This window comes from Scardinius erythrophthalmus, assembly GCF_964197995.2.
Source record: "Scardinius erythrophthalmus genome assembly, chromosome: 22".
Classification (NCBI taxonomy): Eukaryota; Metazoa; Chordata; class Actinopteri; order Cypriniformes; family Leuciscidae; genus Scardinius; species Scardinius erythrophthalmus.
This window is the reverse complement of record NC_138242.1, coordinates 27,933,290-27,952,690: the sequence shown is the minus strand read 5'-3', so window position 1 is coordinate 27,952,690 and position 19,401 is coordinate 27,933,290. Positions and strand designations below refer to the sequence as shown.

General features: G+C 36.5%; 1 protein-coding gene across 1 annotated transcript; it reads right to left on the bottom strand.

Moving 5' to 3' along the window:
- Window positions 1-4,556: 4,556 nt before the first annotated feature.
- Window positions 4,557-19,056, bottom strand: atg9b (autophagy related 9B). Its single transcript, XM_081353471.1, has 15 exons — window positions 18,974-19,056; window positions 18,337-18,487; window positions 18,186-18,229; window positions 17,854-17,918; window positions 17,577-17,747; window positions 15,368-15,509; window positions 14,117-14,865; window positions 12,700-12,853; window positions 10,022-10,201; window positions 9,684-9,929; window positions 8,144-8,382; window positions 7,956-8,058; window positions 7,817-7,871; window positions 6,434-6,608; window positions 4,557-6,268 (listed from the first exon to the last, which is right to left on the bottom strand). Exons 2-14 carry the CDS (start codon window positions 18,443-18,445, stop codon window positions 6,448-6,450), a joined length of 2,418 nt encoding a protein of 805 aa, XP_081209597.1. The 5' UTR covers window positions 18,446-18,487; window positions 18,974-19,056; the 3' UTR covers window positions 4,557-6,268; window positions 6,434-6,447.
- Window positions 19,057-19,401: the final 345 nt, after the last annotated feature.

The following is a 19,401-nucleotide window of genomic DNA, read 5'->3' as shown; positions in this document are numbered from 1 at the left end:
GCAACTTCGAGGAATTCGCTTGTTGATGACGCAGGCGACGGGACGGCTTAGGACACGACGGAAAACTGTGAAATATATCAGACTCCAAAAGAAGTGTAAGTCCATGAAAATGTACATGTTAAATAGTTTCAAACAAACAAACAAACAATGTGACACCTGAATAGAATCAATATATCGTCATCAAGTACAAATAGGCAACACTTCCAGAACAAAACTCAGGTTTTATTAATAACATCACAGCCACTGTTTGTTTGACATTGTGGAAAATCCTGGTAGATTTCATGACCTTTCTTTTCGAACGATTTCAAACGTACAAATACTGTGAGGGTATTTAATCCGAGAGAGTATTTTTTTCCTCTGTGCTTTTCTTGAATCCTGTATGAACACTGTGGGCCTAATTTGATCAAGCCGCCTTAAACAAATCTCAAAAAGAAAGCATTTTAATATTGCACAAAAATTGTTATAGATCCAGTCGGTTTGGCCAAGGTTTAATCTATTTTGGCACTTTTTTGTACAATAATCGTGTAAGCTTTAACTGCGGTTTGACTGAATTCAGCCCTGTGATAGTACTCGAAAACGTGTAACCATTCAGAATGTTTGTCTCTGTTCATATTTTGTGTGTATATATATATAAGTGCAATAATATGCATAATGTGTTAATGAAAACCGTATATTACCTTCAAGTCTTAATTATTAGCTGTCAGGTAAACAGAAGGAACGAGATGCTTTCGGTACTACCTGAGTTACCAGCAGTTTGCTCTTCGTGCTGTTTTATTCCGACACGCTAATGTTACTCTATTTATTTCCACTTCCGTCTACTAGGCAGTGACGAGATGGGACGTTGTTGAATAATATTTAGATTTATGAATGATGCATTTTAATGTGTAATGATCATAATGAAAGCTTCACTACTCTTCCCATCCAATCCCATGACTTCAGACAACACGTGAAGCCATTCAGTAGATTGTTTCCTCTGGGAGATAGTTCGTTATTTTAAGTGGCAAAGACTGTACGCGTCTTAAAGAGTTAAACGCTCATTTTAGTTATAATGATAATATAGATCATGATTCTCCATCCACTGGAAAATATTCAGATGATACAGCTGAAAACTTGACGCATTACTCAAACAGTTTGATTTGATTCTTTTATGTTTTGGGGGTCTACCTAGAAGTTACAGGTGTCTTCCTTTTTCTGCCATATATATACACACACGCGTTCAAAAACACCCCAGAAAAGTATTTGGACACTTAAGCAACACTTACACATTTCTGAATGCCATTGCATTAGATACAAAGGTTCCACTTTATTCAATAGTCCACTTTAGACATTCTGCTAACTACATGTCAACCAACACTCGTTCATTTGCAACTACATGTCAACTAACTCTCATTAGAGTATCAGTAGACTGTTGTGTTAGGGTTAGGTTAGTCTCGCGTAGCCAGACCTTCAGACTGACGGCAGAAGGTCTGGAATCTATCGCAGCTTTTCTTGGCCAAGAGGACGTTTGACTGACATATAACGCAACCAATCACAGTTCGTTTTGTTCCGCGTCATGTTTAGGGGCGTGCCAATATAATGTCGATGTCCCTACAATAACAGACCGGTGTGCATTTAATAAATTATTCATTCAAGAACGTTGTGCAAGTTTACTGCAACAATGGAGCCGCAAACTTCACATACTTTGAAAATCCAGCGTTTAGTTGATCCTGGTAAGCGCTCATTTGTCTCAGTTGTAAACACAACGGCTTTCTTCTTCCACGAGGGGTTTTGGCGTCATGGCATTTGTTTCCAGACGGACCGTTAGAGAACGCGACACACACATCTCGCGGACATCCTGTAGAATTCAACCAATCAGGTCGCGACTTCGAAACTCCTGAAGTGTTTCCAGAAAAGTGTGCCATATGCATCAGACGTTTAGCCAACGTTCCGTGGGCGTGACGTCTGAGGCTGAGACTAGGGTTAGGTTTAATAGAACGAGTTGACATGTATAGTGTAGTCTCAGCCTCAGACGTCACGGGCCGCTGGCTGAACGTCTCGTTCGAGGTCATCTGATTGGTTGAATCCTACAGGACTTCCGGGAGACGTGTGTGTTGTGTCAGAGCCCGTCTACGGAGAGCCTGGCCACTCCGTCCTATAAGTCCTATTGTACCGAATTTTGGTTGTAGTTCCACCAGAGTTCCACTGGGGGCGTTCGCCCATGAGTGCAAAATGAATGAGAGTCTATGGAGCAAGACGGCTAAATGTGTCTCTTTAACCCAATTGCTGTTGAGAAATCTCAGATTTGATTGTAGGTTTTGCAAGTTCAACATGGGTTATAGGTCGAAAGTTGAATGAACGAGTACTTATGTCCTTTCAATTCTTTTACAGGTTGAGTTGTTGCCCATAACACGCTAGCATTCTGCTAATGGACACTGATTGGTCAGTGAAGGACTGACTACAACCAGAGATGGCATTGTGTGTGTGTGTGTGTGTGTGTGTGTATTTTCGGCGTGGTCTTTTAAAACAACAAAACAAAAACTCTTCTAGCACGTGTATTTACCCGTGTCAGCAGTGTTGTCGATGCCTCGAGAGAAAAGAAAGTGCAGAGCATGAAAACACCAAAGCGACTGAAGAGTTGCCGTAAAGCAGTCTCTCTGGTCGTACGATGTGCATGACGTCATTGACATTTTAAAAGACTTTTTAAAGCAAATAAGTGACTCTAAAAAAATCTAACACCCAGCAATGTGTAATTTCTTTGCATCTCCTTTTGAATACAACATTCAAATTACTAGACTAAATATTATATCCTGAGAAAAGTGGATTTTGATGGTTATAGCGCCATAGACCTCCATTCATTCTGCACTCGTCCTGTGAGCGCCCTCATATGGAACCAGAGTGGAACTGCAACCAGTTCAGAAGCCGGAAGCTTACTGAGAGTGGAAGTTCTCCCCTTATTAGACATCCTCTGGATGCCGTGACGCCAAACCCCCTCATGGAAAAAGAAAGCTGTCGTGTTTATAACTGTGACAATGAGCGCTTATCAGGATCATCTAAACGCTGGATTTTCAAATATATGCGAAGTATGTAAAGTTCACGGCATAGCCTCTTTAATATACGTCTAAGAGTTTTACACACCAGTCTGATATTGTAGGGATATTGACGTTACATTTTCACACCACTAAACATGATGCGGAACAAAATGAACTGTGATTGGTTGCTTTACGTGTCAATCAGACTCAGACGGCCTCTGGGCGCTCATTGGCCAGTGAAACCTGCTATAGCGTCCAATCCTTCTGACGGCAAAATAAAGTGTTAGCAGATATTAAAGACAGTCTGCTAATACTCTAATGACTGCTAGTTGACATGTAGTTGCAAAGTTACTTATAGTCAGTAGAATGTCTAAAGTGGAGTGTCAAAATAACATTTTACCGATACAAAATATCAAACCGAATGGCGTTTTTTGTTTAAAAAAAAAGCACAAGCACACATAGAGTTAGATATACAGTGCAAAATGTAAAAAGATATTTCAAATCTTAGTGGATCATGTTTATAGTTGATGTGAATCACCTTGAGGCCTGTTGGTTGAAAAACGGCTTGTCAGTTCTGACATTTTAAGTGTAATTTAAGTGTCCAAGTACATTTTGGGGAGCTTCAGCTTCACTACAGTGCATTGCAATGTGGCTAAAGGCAAGATATCATCTTCCATCATGTTTTCTGCACTCAGCAACAATGTATTATTGTATTGTTTTATATAAACCACAATGGGATTTCTAGTACAGGTATCACAATTTTAAAATGGAGGGATGTGACATGTAAATGATCCAGTATAATAAACAATATATTTAACCATCTCTTAACATGTTGTTTGTCTGTTGATTCTGAGTAATATCAGCGCTGCTTTTGTCTGTGTATATGGTGATGTTATTGTTGACTAAAACTATAAAACTATTGTTTTCAGTCATTGAAATAGTTAAAATAAAATACAAATATTAGATGGAGAGACTTAAACTTGTTTCAGTTTATAGCCAAGCATTTTGCCATTTTTAAATAATTTTAGCAAATTACTAAAACTGAAATAAAACAGCTTTACAAATCTAAAACATGATAATAAAAATGACTAAGCTATGAAATCATATATAGCCAAAAATGCTAATAAAAAAAAAAGACAAACTAACCCCAAGCACATAATAAAATTATTAACTATATTGATGAAATAATAAAATAAACTGAAAATATAAAAATAAAAGTCAATTCAAAATATTAATATAATAATTATATACAAGTATTAAACACTTTAAACATAGTCACTTTATTCCCAAGGAAACAATCCTAATTAAGTATTTTGTCATTTTAATTTTTTTTTTTTTTTGTGTAAATTACTAAAACTGAAATTAAAATAAAAGCTATACAAATCTAAAATAATAATGACAAACTAACTCTAAACACAAAATTACTAACAAATGAAAACTGAAAATATAAAAATAAAAGCAAATTCAAAATATTAAGAAATGCCATAATCATATAAAAGTAATGCTAAAATAGCACCGGTGCCTGAAATGATCAACCAAGACAGCAAATACAGGTTTTGGTGTGGTTTATTTATTTTTTGATAGTGTTATTTCGATCAGACAAAACAAGTCAAAATCCCAACAAAAAGAGACAAATATCGAAACAAATTAAATATACAAATATATAGCACCTGGCACAGTCCGACCCCAGACTGTTTAAACAGAACTTTAAGATAACAGAGCTGTAAAACAAAGTGTTTCACTAGCGCAGTTCAGTATCGTGTGGAAAAAACCCAGAATCCCGTAACACTGCGAACTGCGTCTGCAATAGCTTCATCCTGATTGTGTTCGTTCAATGACGTCACACCCACACAAATAAATACTGTACATATGCGGTCTTAAGGTACACTGGGAGGTATTTCGGTGGGTATGATATTGATGCCGTTACCCTTATAAACTACTCTCTAACATCCATTTACTGCAGTATTTCAAGTAGGTGATTTCTGAAAGCTCTTTATATGCCATGTGTAAACTGTCAAAAAGCCCGCAGGCTCTCGTGATGCTGATATATTACAGAGGCAGACCTTTTGAGAACACATTCATTAAAAACTATTTGTTCTATGGCGGATTCTAGTTTAATAACGGATTGAACTCTTTTACCGTAGGCACCACACTAAAATCTTAACCTTACACGGACTCGGACACGAGACATTAACTGCTCGAACGGATGAATTCTGGGACACGGCTTGAAGGATCTTCTGTCAGATGTGTAATATTTAGTTCATCACACTGGAGGAGACTGTTATCGGTTGGGTACTAAGTACAAATCCCAAACCAACCTTAAAAACATGACACCATTAACGGCTGCAAAATGATTTTGTCAGTTTAACCTTGAATAGTCACTATTTGTAACTTTTTGAGTGGTTAGAAATGTTGTTTACAAGTTGATTTAAATGGATCTGAACTGTGACTAATAAAAAAAATCCTATCATTTTATTAATTTAAATATTTTTTAAGACATTCACTCGAACATATCTTTAGCTTGTTTCATTCTTATAGCATTAGCATCATTTAAATGATAACAAAAATCATTTAATGCAGTCGTATGATCATCTAAAGATTAAAACAAGCACATTTGTCAGTGCATGTTCACACGCTCATGACTTAATTTGAACTCTATTCCCCTGCAAATCAACTCTTTTTGGTAAAATTTGATGAATTTTATTGCTAAAATCTTTTTTTTTCTATATATTATATTTTCTTTAAGGAAAAAAAAAAGTATAATTTTATATTGAATAGTATGTTTTTCTTATGAGGCAACTGGGATGATTTTACATTCAGTGAAGTTTCCTCTGTCCGCCGGTGCTGTAACGCTAAAGTGAAACTAGCAATCCTACGATAAAAGGATGTTTTCATCCCTCAAACGCGAGGCGGCGCGGAGAAAGTAACTTGCCCTAACCCATATGAATCAAACATTGCATGAGAAAAAATGAAATGGAAATAAATACTGTAAAACAAGTGTTATCCTGTCGTGTCATAAACAAAACAAACACACACACACACGTACACAGCAGTCTTAAATGTAAATGTAATGATGTGAGGATGGAGGGAAAGTGGCAGACATACTCTTGCAGTCCATTACATCAGTTCCTCTGAACTGGAAGACGGTGTGTCCAGAGAACCCGACGGCCCCTGGAACGGCATGCTTGGTGTGGCGTCCCAGCATGCTTTATCAAAAGGTTTCAAAGCAAGGCCACAACTCCCAGAAATCAACACAAAACCTGCAAAAAAACAGATGTTAACCATTAGCAATATGGAATTTGATTCATTTTGCACTTTATATACAGCGATATTGAGTAGTTTGAGTCAAAAGTCTAATCCTATGGAATGCTATATGAATATAATATGGTATGAGCGATGTCGTTGATGTGTGAAAGGCACCGTACAGGTTGAAGGCACTTCAGCTGCTCCCTCTGCTGGTCTGATCTGGCACAGGGTTGATGTTTATCTCTTCCTCGTCCCCCTGCTCCTCCTCTTCCTCTTCAGCCCAGCCACCTAGACGGACAGAAGCGGGCGACTCCAGGGTGACCGTCTGTGTGGACTGTGTCTCGAGACCTTGAGCTGAGAGGAAGAGGCGGCTCATGATGCTTTTATACCAGAGTTATACCATGAGCAGGTCTCTCAAATGATTGATTAACTCAAAGATTCAACATTTGATATCATAGACCCGTTGACAGCTTATTCTGGCTAAGACACGCTCACTTATTGACTGAATAACTTGACTGACCAGACACAATCTGAAAATTCATTTATTAGTCCCATTCTCTAAGAGCACAGGTTCAATTCGTGAATATTAGTTAATGCATTCTGTATACACTGTATATATAAATGTGTGTTTGTGTAATTTCTACATATGCTAAAAGATGTATAGATTGACAATATATGCTGTTTTAATTCATTAATTATTCAGATTTATTAAATTATATTAAACATTTAAAAAAATCTGCAATGTATCTAAAATTCTACAAAAACAATATGATTTTAAACATGAAATTAGATTAATATGTGCTGTAAAAAGTTGTTTGATTCCTAATTCTTACAAATGTATTCTTATTGCAAAGTGTTAGAATATTGTAAAGTAAGTTTTTAGAGAATATTGCTAATTAATGTTTATTAATAATTACCCCATTCCCTAGTATAATGGTTGCATTTTACAATACAGTTAAATTTGTCAACATTAGCTGATGCATTTGGTATCAGGAACTAGCAAAAAAATAAAAATAAATAATAATACAGCTTTTATTTTTTAGAAATTAATGTTAATTTCTATATTTGCTAACACATTGTTAACATTGAGTTGTTTAAAATGATAAACAATAAAATATATAATAGTATATTGAATTAACAATAAAGAAGTATTTATTTATAAATTAACAATATTTAAAGCATAAGATGAAAATATATTAAAAGATGCTGTAAATGATTGTTTGTTTGATACCAAATGCATTAACTAATGCTAGGAAAAGTAACCATATTGTAAAGTGTCATCAAACATTTTTCAAATACATTTTTCACCGTGACTTCGTCTACCTTAGGCACATGTGAAATATATTTTTCTCACCGAATCTCTTATCAGTCTCATCTTTAATAAAAGCATTGGGCTTTCAGGTGCCGCCAAAGAGCAACATTTCAATTCTAATTAAATCTTACTTGATTCTTTTTAGTGCTGTTAATTTGACTAATTACTCAACGTGGCCACCACTATCTGATGCGCTTTGAACTATCAATTTTTGTTCAGACTGTTGGTAAGACGAGTCTGGTTCACTCACCACTGTTGGCGCTCAAGTCCCTCATTGGCACATGCTGGGTCTTCTGCTGATGCACCTGAGGGAAAGACCAAAAACCACTATGAAGGATTGTTATTAATATTTGAGTATATTGGGGCCACTGCGAGTAGCGTGTACTCACCTCATGCATGTATATAGCGTGCAGGCTCATCTCGGCTGATGCAAACTCTGACACCAGGGCTGAATGAGACTGGCTGAGCATCTTGGAGTCACTAGCGGACATGCTAAAGAAAAGGTAACATGGATAACTTGAGTCTTACACAGATCTGAATGATTCAGACACAAATTGCGAGGTTTTATGCTGGTTACCTGTCGGCCACAGTGTGGTCGCTGTAGTACATGAGGCCGTCGTGCTGCTGTCGGGATGGCAGAAGTGAGTGTGAGCGGGATCGTCCTGCGTGGGGCTGCTGGGACGACGAGAGGGACGCCAGGACGCTAGCCGCGGCTGAAGCCGCACTGCTCGGAGCGATGAAGCGCCGGTTCCTTCCAGGCAGTCCAGAGGCAGTCAGTACAGGGTGAGCCAACACACTGGCTAACAGGTTATCAGGCTGAGGAACAAGAATAATGCAAAAACACATGCATCTCATTGAGGGATGTGAAAAATGAGCTGGCAAATGTAACCCTGCAGACACAGATGGCTGAAGTCTGGATTATGATCTGTGAAATAACCAATCTGGCAGCGAGTGCAGAAACAATGCAGAGGCAAAAAATTAAATGTCAATATTTCTTGTCTTTCCTGGCAGGTTTTTTAATATCCTGAACGCCACAGGAAATGTTTTTTTTTCTTTTTCGATTTCCTTTCGGAATGGAGTGTTTCTAAGTGTGTCCCACTCAATAAATAAAATAAATCTCTACTCTGTAGGTTTAACCACTGAACTACCGAAACTAGACCGTAAAATACACAGCACATCACAATGTTTACCTCACATTCCTACCCCAAAAATCATAACATTTTCACATAATTTTTTTTTGTGTGTGTGGACTGTAAAAAGACAAAACCGAAGCTTTAGGTAAACACACTCAGTTTTTTTTTTAGTTTTTTTATTACATTTTTTTTTCTGATAGAAGTAACTATTTAATAATATTATATTGTTGTTGATAATAATTTTAACACTACTGTTCAAAAGTTTGGGGTCAGTAAGTTATTTTACATTGTAACAGTATTTAATTAATTGCAGCCTTGGTGAGCATAAGAGACTACTCAAAAATCTTTGAAATGGTATGTTTTTATCTTTAATATTATAATAAGTATCCCTAATATGATTTTGCATGATTTATCTATTATTTACAAAAAAGTCATATTTTTATATTGTAATATTTTTAAATATAACATATATATAATTATTTTTTAATGTATTTATACATTTTTTTGTAGTTTTAAATAGTAAAAAAAAAGACTATTTAAAAAAACTGATTTTTTTTTTGGTGCAATTAAGCACTTTTGCCATCTAATCTCCATCTCTCATTATAATAATAATACTCATTCTCGTTATTGCAATATATATTGTAAATGTTTATATAAATTAAGTATTTATAAATCAGGTCAATATTTATTGCCTCTAACATATGCTGTTTTAAGTTTTAAAAAATCATTGTGCTTAATACTCTTAAAAATAATGTCCCAATGCAAAAAAAAAAAATCCTAAAATCTCTCTTATTTTTGTAAGTGTGTTTTAAGGTGAAATATAACCTTGGACAAGATCTGTGAGATACACGATCTAATCAAATCCTGATGCATACAGTTCTGCCCTACATTATATCTATCAGTGTTGTGAATGCATTGATTGGAACATGATAGAGATCCTAATACAGTCTAAGGTAATGGTGAACATGATAAAGTGCGCCTTACCCCAGTGCCGGACTCATTGGACAGCAGCGAGGTGCAGAGGGGAGCCTCGGACAGCAGCAGCTGAGGAGACGGTCCCGTCTGAGCGTCCTGTTGCACCTTCTCCATCAGGTGACTGATGAACACTGAGCTCTCCTGCGGGGGCTGCCAGCGAGGGTTTTTGATGGTGAAGTGCATCAGAGAAAGCTCCGTCTTGCCGTTCTCAGCCTGCTGGTACACCGAGGCCTCCGTCTGGCCTTCAGACATCCACTGAGCGAGACGGGAGAAAACAAACATCTGGGTTTGCACCATGAAGCTTTACCCACCGAATTACAGGCATGTGATCTTTGATGTGCATTTACCTGTGGATTGCCATGGCGCCTGATGTCCATCTGGGCGAATGAGCAAATGTCTCCCACCCCTGCCACATCCACGGTGAAGTTACGGAAGAAGTCGATGATTTCTAAAGACTTGCTCCGCAGGGGGAAGATGAGGATGAAGGGGGTAATTATGGGACTGAGAAGCTCCTCCAAGATAAAGACCTGCAGGACAGAGAGAAACTCAGTGAGTGGAACTCCTAAAAACAGCTGCACAGGTGTCTAATGTAAAGAACAGGTGTGCAAAATCAGACAAACTCTTAGACCACAGGTGCAGAGGGGTGAGGTATCATTTCACACTTGAAAGAACTGAAAACTCAACTGTTCCTGCGGTAAACCATCAGCCTTACTCGTTTTCAGCTGTCAGACATCACGTTTTTTGTCTCTCTGTATTATAAAAGTAAGATACAGACTATAAAGTCAAGTCCAGACTATTGATATTATTTGAATCATTTGTTTTCACCATAATAAATAATTTATATATAGGCTAATTTCAACAACCATGTTAGTTAAATAATTAATTATTTATCATTTAGTCATGTTTGTTTTTCTGTCTTTTAGTATATGCTACCTAAGAGGGTTTTTTTAACTATGAAATATTATTTAGAGCCATTGCATATTACGTACCCCTGTAATATATCATGCTGCGCCGCGTTATCGATTAGGCAGAACAATCCTTCCATCCACCATAGATAATTTTTCAAATAGCTTATCTGATCTGTCTCAGCTGCTGCCTGAACCCAAACAAACAGATGAACTTGAGGAATTAACTAGCATTATGAGCACCATTCTCTCTGGAAAATTGGATATTGTTGCACCCATTAGACTAAAAAAGGTCAGAGAGAAAAGTAAAGCACCATGGTACAACAATACTACGCATGTTCTAAAGAGAGAAACCCGTAATTTAGAGCGTAAATGGAAAAAAACTAACTTAGAGGTCTTTAGAATCGCATGGAAAGACAGTACGTCACGCTATAAAAAGGCCCTAAAAGAGGCCAGAGTTGAGCATCTCCACAAACTAATAGAAAACAACCATAACAATCCTAGGTTCTTATTTAACACCGTGGCTAGACTAACAAATAAACAGATGTCTCCTGAACAAAATATTCTGTTACAGTTTAGTAGTAATGATTTCATGAAGTTCTTCACTGAGAAAATAGAAAACATCAGAACCACAATTGTAAACGTTCAATCCTCAATCGCGCCTTATAACTCAGCCTCAACTATCACCCCGCAAGAACAATTACAGTGCTTTACAACTATAGAACAAAAAGAGTTAAATAAACTTATCACTTCATCTAAAACAACAACATGTTTACTAGATCCTATACCAACTAAACTATTGAAAGAAGTGTTACCTGTAGTGGAAGAGCCTCTCCTCAATATTATTAACTCGTCTTTATCATTAGGTCATGTTCCAAGAACATTTAAACTGGCAGTTATAAAACCTCTCATTAAGAAACCACAATTAGATCCACATAATCTAGCAAATTATAGACCCATTTCAAATCTACCTTTTATGTCTAAAATACTAGAAAAAGTTGTGTCCGCTCAACTGGGCTCTTTCTTGCAAGAAAATGACACCTATGAAAAGTTTCAGTCTGGGTTCAGGCCGCACCATAGCACTGAAACTGCGCTCGTTAAAATCACAAATGATTTACTTTTAGCTTCTGACCAAGGCTGTATCTCAATACTAGTTTTACTTGATCTTAGTGCTGCGTTCGATACTATAGATCATACAATACTCTTAGATCGACTACAAAATTATACTGGTGTTCAAGGACAAGCATTAAGCTGGTTTAGATCGTATTTATCTGACCGCTACCATTTTGTTTATTTAAATGGAGAAAAATCGATCATAACTCCAGTAAACTATGGAGTGCCGCAGGGATCTGTCTTAGGCCCTTTATTATTCTCAATATATATGCTGCCACTTGGAAATATTATAAGGAAACATGGAATTAGTTTCCATTGTTATGCTGATGACACTCAAATCTATATTTCATCACGGCCAGATGAAAACGCTAAATTATCCAAATTGACAGAGTGTGTTAAAGATATAAAAGATTGGATGACGCGCAATTTTCTTTTATTAAATCCAGACAAGACAGAGGTAATACTTCGATGTCGCATTGGCTACTGCAGTTCAATGGAACGAAACTGTAGCCAAGCGACATCTAGTGTATATATCTATACCCGCCCGCGCCGTCAGATCATTTGGACGTGTTCTGTGTTACAAGAGGTAAAAACGATATAAATACTGTTCATTTTCTCACACAAACCACTCGTTTCGTGTCTTAGGCCATCAATGTGTACTTACGATGGGGAATTGTTTAATTTGGACGATGGGGAATTGTTTTAATTTGGACTCTGTGCTTGTGTTTTGAGACAGTGTCCATCGACCTGCATTATATGACTGACAGACAAGAACGGTTTGACCTAAAAATATCAAAATTGAAACTACTGCGGAAAAAAAGACACCTACATCTTGGATGCCCTTGAGGTAAGCTAAAACATACCAAAATTTATTTTCAAAGTGAACTATCCCTTTAATGTGTCGTTGCTGAATAAAAGTATTAATTTCTTTAAAAATAAATCTTGCCAAACCCCAATTTTTTTAACGGTAGTGTATATTAATGAATGAACAAAAGGCATAATCTCACCGCTTTATACTGGAAAAGCTGTGCCATCTCATCCCGGGTCTCGCTCTTGTTGGCGTTGCCCTTCCAGTGGTCGGGCATGTAGTGAATGTGGGCCAGGACACACTGAAGCAACTGTTCAGGACACCACACCATATGTTCATCAGGAATAAACGACCTGTAAGAGATTCAGATGGCGTTACTGAAGACCAGGTCAGATTAACAGGTGCTGAGAGTGTTCAGGTCAGAATTACAATGCTTAGGTGGAACAAGGTCAGCAGAGCACACGAGACAGCACTTGTTCTTTGACCTGATGCCAGCTGGGAAGAGCTGCGGAGAGCAATTGTCTTTTACTTTAAGTAGCTGGACCAATATGTTTTATATCAAGGTGCACAGCAGTATCATTTTACACATTAGCCCGGACAGACCTGCCTCGTTGTCTACATAGGCAGCATCCTTTGGTGCCTATGTAGGCCGGTCAGGGCTGTTTAGCCTCTGCAATTGCCCAAGGACCAGCCACTTATTCAGCGGCTTGACTTACATGTAAACCTTTCACAGCTTTGTTTTGTTCAATGTCATGTTTAGCTACAATAACAGAACTAATTTCTTGGACACATGATTTCATGTTTACCTGCATATGCCGCAGATATTCCCTTCTCAGTGAAGTACTTCACCTGATCTTCCATTTACAATGTCACAACTAATAAAATAAAATCACTCAGGAATCTAAAAGATCAGCCAAGCTTGGAAAAATAGTACTTTTCCCATTTCCCATGGGTAAACATGTGAACACATATTTTTAACTAAATGCTTCAAACTCTTAAAAACACTTTAAAAAAAAATAATTTAAAGCCATTATCTTCACAAATATATTCCGTTCTCACAAAAATAGAGTTAAAATGAAAACTGAAAATATAAAAATAAAAGCTATTAACAAATACTATAACAGCATAAATAATGCTAAAATAACACTGTTTTAGAAACACCACTTCTTGGATGATTTTTTTTTTCAAAGAGCAGTGCATTATGGGATTGTATTTTCTGAGGTGGAGACATGCAGTGCTGCCTTAGCTTTTGGCTTAAAAGAAGGCGCCTTAAAAGGCAACATAACTGTTGTAGCCTACCTTTAAGAACAGTTTGTCTATGACAACTAGAAATGATTGTATATTTTGTAAATAATACAAGCTATTGTCTTCACAATCTAATAATACCTGGATTTGATTCATATGAAACCAATCAAAACATTTAATAAATACAATTTGATCAATTCAAGGTGGTCTATAGCTGCTCTAACTGGTTTTCTTTAAACAAAGATAGTCACTGTACTGTATCTTATTTGATTTTTTTACTGTCTACTATGAGTATTGTTTGCTCTTAAACATTTTAAACATTACAGTAGGTCACGTCTGCTAGATGAATAAATGCAAAAGTCTTGCCATACCTGGTGATGGTGATGACCACGCCAAGCACGGTGATGGCCGTGAGGATGTGTTGCACGGTCAGCACGTCTTCATCGTACACCGTCAGAGCGATGAGCACGGCGAACACCGAGCCGGAGAAGAACGCCACGTTCTTGGCCAGCACCGCCAACATAGGAGAAACAAAGACATTCATGTACTTGGCCGCGGGTTTGTACCCACGGCCCATCCTGCCTTGCAGCTCGTGATCCAACTCGTTGAAGTGGCGTAGGTAGAGCCGGCCGTACAGCGACCAGCGCCGGGCCCCCAGACTCCCCGGCTCCCGCTTGATGACCTCAGCGTAGCTAAAGAACGCATACAGCACCTGCCACACCAGCACGAAGGGGCACAGCAGCAGATTGACCAGCCCCGTCAACAGTATGACGCGGCTCAGCTGCTTGGCGAGGTCCTGCCGGTTTGCCGCCCGTTTGTATTTAGGATGCAAGCTCCATTTGTTCTGGAAGAGCGAGAGAGGTCCCCAGAACAGAATGAGCTCAAAGTTGTATTTTAGGCCCTGCGTGAGGAAAATCATGTCGCCGAAGAAGGGCGCACGCAGTCTGACGGGCAGCAGGGACTTGTTGATCATGGCCACCGTGTAGTTTTTAAAGCGCAGGATGCGGTGGTAGATGTCTAGTTCGGAAAGTTCGCGCTTCTGGACGCACATGGGATGCTCGCGCTGCAGGTGAATCAAACGCCCTTGAACTTCTTGCCATGTGAAGTTGCACAACTCATCCTAACATTCATAAAAACACAAAACAGTGTGTTAAACAGTGTAGTATAATAGAAACAATTTATAATTCGTCAAATTATTTACAAAAAAATGAATTTACTTATTAACTACTAAATATTTAATTTATTTACTTATTAAATGATATAAATATTTATATATAGGTGTGACCAATGAATGTGGTTAATAGTGTGCTTATTTATTTATTTTAAAAGAAGATAAATTCGACAACCTTTTATAGATTAGTTTTAGATTAATCTGCACATTGTGCATCATTTTATGATTATTATTAATATACATGCAGTTTTATGACTTCATTAACTGAGAGACAACATGGAATATTTGTACTTTTAAAAATTAATTTATCACACCATCGGACCACTAAATTGATAACAAATGTAAAAAAATTATGTAAAACCAGACACAGCATGTTACATTTGCACTTTAATCTAAAATTTTGTTGTTTGATAAACTTATGTAATGTGTCTATCATGAATGCGTCTCTTACCATCTGTATTTTCAGAGCTTTAATATAAAACTGCCGGATCTCCCAGTAGCTGAGGACGTTAAAGATCACCTTCACAAGCCGATAGAGCCAGAAAATGGCCGCCATTATCAAGAGAAAGATTATCCAGCTGTTTCCTTGAATCCTGATTGAGGAAGAAAGATCATCACTATTATGATTTGACAACAGATGATTATGGGATCGCTCATGGTTCGTTATAAGATGCACATATAAATTGTATATATAATATCTATAAAATCTATACTACCATTCAAAAATGTTGTTTTTATTCAGCAAGGATGCATTAAACAAGTTAAAGAAAATGTATAATGTTACAAAAGATTTATAATTCAAATAAATGCTGTTATCTTGAAAACAAAAATCGCAACGTTTTCAACACTGATAATATTAAGAAATGTTTCTTCAGCTCTAAATCATCATATTAGAATGATTTCTGAAGGATCATGTGACACTGAAGACTGGAGTAATGATGCTGAAAAATTCAGCTTTGATCACAGGAATAAATTACATTTTTAAATATATTCATAGAGAAATTATTTAAATTTGTAATTATATAATATGTCACAAGTTTACTGTTTTTACAGGTGAGCATAAGAGACTTTCAAAAATGTTAGAAATGTTAGATTTGCGAGCGCAAACGTTTGTGGCTTGAATAACTAAACTAATACTCTCTTCCAAATACAGTTAGTTGCAAAACAGAATGAAAGCAGATATCGAAAATAATATGACCAACCAAATGAGAATGTTTGGCAAGTCTTAATTACTTTATGAAAGCACAAGATGTTCCTGAATGAAGTGCGTCAACTGTGATATTAATATGTTTGTGTTGCATACATGTGTTGTCTGTAAACAACACATTTGTGAATTGATTTATACTTCTTCTGACTATGTCTATAGAACATTAGGTGTCCATGATAAGGGGTACCAAGTAAAAATCCAACGCCAAAAGGACCAAAACATCGCACACTCGGTTTCTATTTAAAACACATGAGCTCTACGTCATACAACGTTTCAGTATCATCAACGGTCACAGAAATAGAATAACAGGTTCTGAGGAGCAGATCATCCCAACGGGTGCTTGTTTACAGCCTGCTTATTTTGGAGCCACTGTCTGAGAAGTAGGAAACCAATCAGTTCGAGGTTTTGAATGACGTGTGACGCAATCTATAGAGCAAAACGGCATTCTCACCCAGATTTCCAGGGCACGTTTGAACTCAGGCAACTATGAAAGTCCAGCTAGACGTGACAGGAAAACCGCAATAATAAATCAACGTACAACTTTGAAAACTGAACACAAAACGTGATAAACCTTGAGTGGTGCATTATGATGAAGTTCACAAGCAATATGAAAATATTACAATGCAGGTTGTAAAAAGTTTACCTATTTGTTCTTTTCTAAAATATAATATTTAAAATATTACAAAAGCGCTAAAACCTGGTTTTAATTCTAAACTAGGGCTGTCACTAACGATTACTTTGGTAATCAAGTAATCAGTCAATTATTTTGACAATTAATCGCGTAAACCGATAAATTGAAGTGAACAATAGCTCATGACAGCCCTATTCTGAACTTTGCTTGATTCAGTGAAAATACTAATTTTGACTGTAAACTGAACTGTAAAAAAAAATTCTGTATAAATAAAACGTATTTGAAATTGGTTCAGTGTTATTTTAATATTATTTATACACCATCATAGTATTTATTAATATTTAGAATGAGCTTTTCAGTAGTTTTATTATGCTCTTATTATTTTTTATATATATTTCTATTTAGTTCTAATTTATTTAGTTTTATTAATTTTAGTACTTCAACTGAATATTATTTCAATATTTCTACTTTTTACAAGTTTTTCGAGTGCAAAGTTTTTTTTATCTAATATTTATTTATTTTATTATAGCTTTATTCCAATAAATAGAAATTTATATGACAAGAACAATCAAGTGTTCTAGTCAAAGATGTAATTAATTCATTGATTGATTAATAATATCAGTGTAAATAAAGACTGATTTTGTAGAAATTGTTCAATTATGAATTGTTCCGAGTATTCCTAAATAAATAAACTAAACAAACAAACAAATAAAATTCAGTGTAACCACAGATTTCTACAAGCAAAGCCAATTTCAATTGGCAATAGCAGGACGTTCAGCATCTCTCAGTGCATACGCCTGTATAAACCGGAGACACACTGACCTCTCAGTGCACTGCTCGCTGGGTAAAATAGCATCAGGAAGGGTGACCTTGTTCCTGTCCAGAGGACCGAGGCTCTGACCCGTGTGGTTGACCACTCGGTTGGCAAAGAGAACATCATATTCCACACAGTTGAAGAGGAAAGTTGTAAACGTGACCACAAACAGGAATTGCCTGAAAATGGAAAATGCAAAAGCAGACATGATTAGTTCTTAAGTAATATATATCCAAACCTGCCATAAATATTTAAAGCTTCATGCAAAAAATAAATATGACTTACACAAGCTCAAAAAATTCTGATAACACCATACAGGCGAATCCATTCTTCTGATGAAAATGATATATGTGAGCATGTTGATTAAGGCCTCTTGCATTCCAATAAAAGTTGACACAGTTTTAAAGAATTACAGCTTTGTTTAGCATTTATGTAGCCAGAGCATAAAATATCATCGGCTAATGATGAATAGAGGCAGTGTGTTCTCATGAAAAAGAGAAAATGATACCGGAACAGTGCTGGGAGATTCATGCATTGACAAAATTGCCAATTTTTCCATTCAGCCTTTAAAATGTATGTAAATAATATTGCAAAATGTAATCTTTTTTAAAGGATATTCTTGTAAAGAAATTGTCGAGGTTCTTGATATGATGCCATGGGTCTGCAATGTAACAAAGACATAATTCAAATGACAAAAAATGGAACAGTCTGTAGTATTTTATATATACAAAATAACATATTAGACACCTGAATATGAACGATACTTACCCCCTCTTCCCTCTGAAACATGGATGAGTAAATCTTCCTCTCCTGGGGGTGAGTCTTCATCACAGTCTTCTATCCGATGATACTCTTGGTACGTTTCAAAACCAGCCATCGTGTTTTACATTCTACCTCTCTATAATATTCACCTTAGGTCCTGAACAACAGGTATAATGATAGTGGGATTAGTTATGGCAATTCACAACACACCATCTCACACCATAAACAAGTGCAAAACCAGCTCAAACTGACCAAGTTCACTGTACTCACGAGACTGTTATTGTCTCTATGTTTCTGATTAAACCCCAACCACATGCTCAGTTTATGTTCAGTTGAGTCATGGCCAGACTTGATTGCATCATTACAAACAGACAAAGACACATGTTGTCATTATAAATCACGATGCAACGATTATTAATGACAACATAACTGATCATTAGATTAAACCATTTTTTTATGAAGTGTCTCCTAACGGGGGTGAGTTTAACATGACCAACACACATCAACCTCATCCTGGCAAAACTGCTCATTATTTGCTTATATCGTCTGTTTTTTTGTCTAGTTGAGATTTTATTACTGAAAACACTTGTATTAAAAGAAACCTGAAATGATTTAAATATGTAAAGCGCAAAATGAGCCTCACCATCCGAGCAAAGATGATCCTCGCCTTTGCTCTTCACAACAAAAACAGATATGACAACAAATATCGCCTATCGTCACTTTGGTTTCTATTAGCGTCACTTCCGGGACTTTTATTCGCTACATATATTAAATATTAAATATGGAGTTTGCCAAGAAGTGTATACTGTTTTCTCTATGTCCGACCTTATGTTCTTGATAATTCTATTTAAGTTCTGTTTAATCTAAGTAATTTCTAAACTAGGTAAATCGTAGACCAGATGACTGTTTTAAACAAAAATAGACCATTTAAAATATTGTTTGCATGTATTAATACATTATTAGCCTTTATAACCAATAATAAAATATAAAATGTTTATTTAAATAAAAATCTGAAGAAATGAAAGAATCAAACATACACAAATTTCAGACTAAAATAAATACCGAATAAAA

Coding starts and splice junctions, on each gene's coding strand:
- atg9b (XM_081353471.1), bottom strand. CDS start 18,445: ATGGCTGGTTTTGAAACGTACCAAGAGTATCATCGGATAGAAGACTGT. Junction 17,748..17,853: donor TCAGAATTTTTTGAGCTTGT/GTAAGTCATATT, acceptor TTCCATTTTCAG/GCAATTCCTGTTTGTGGTCA. Junction 8,383..9,683: donor CCAATGAGTCCGGCACTGGG/GTAAGGCGCACT, acceptor CTTGTTCCTCAG/CCTGATAACCTGTTAGCCAG.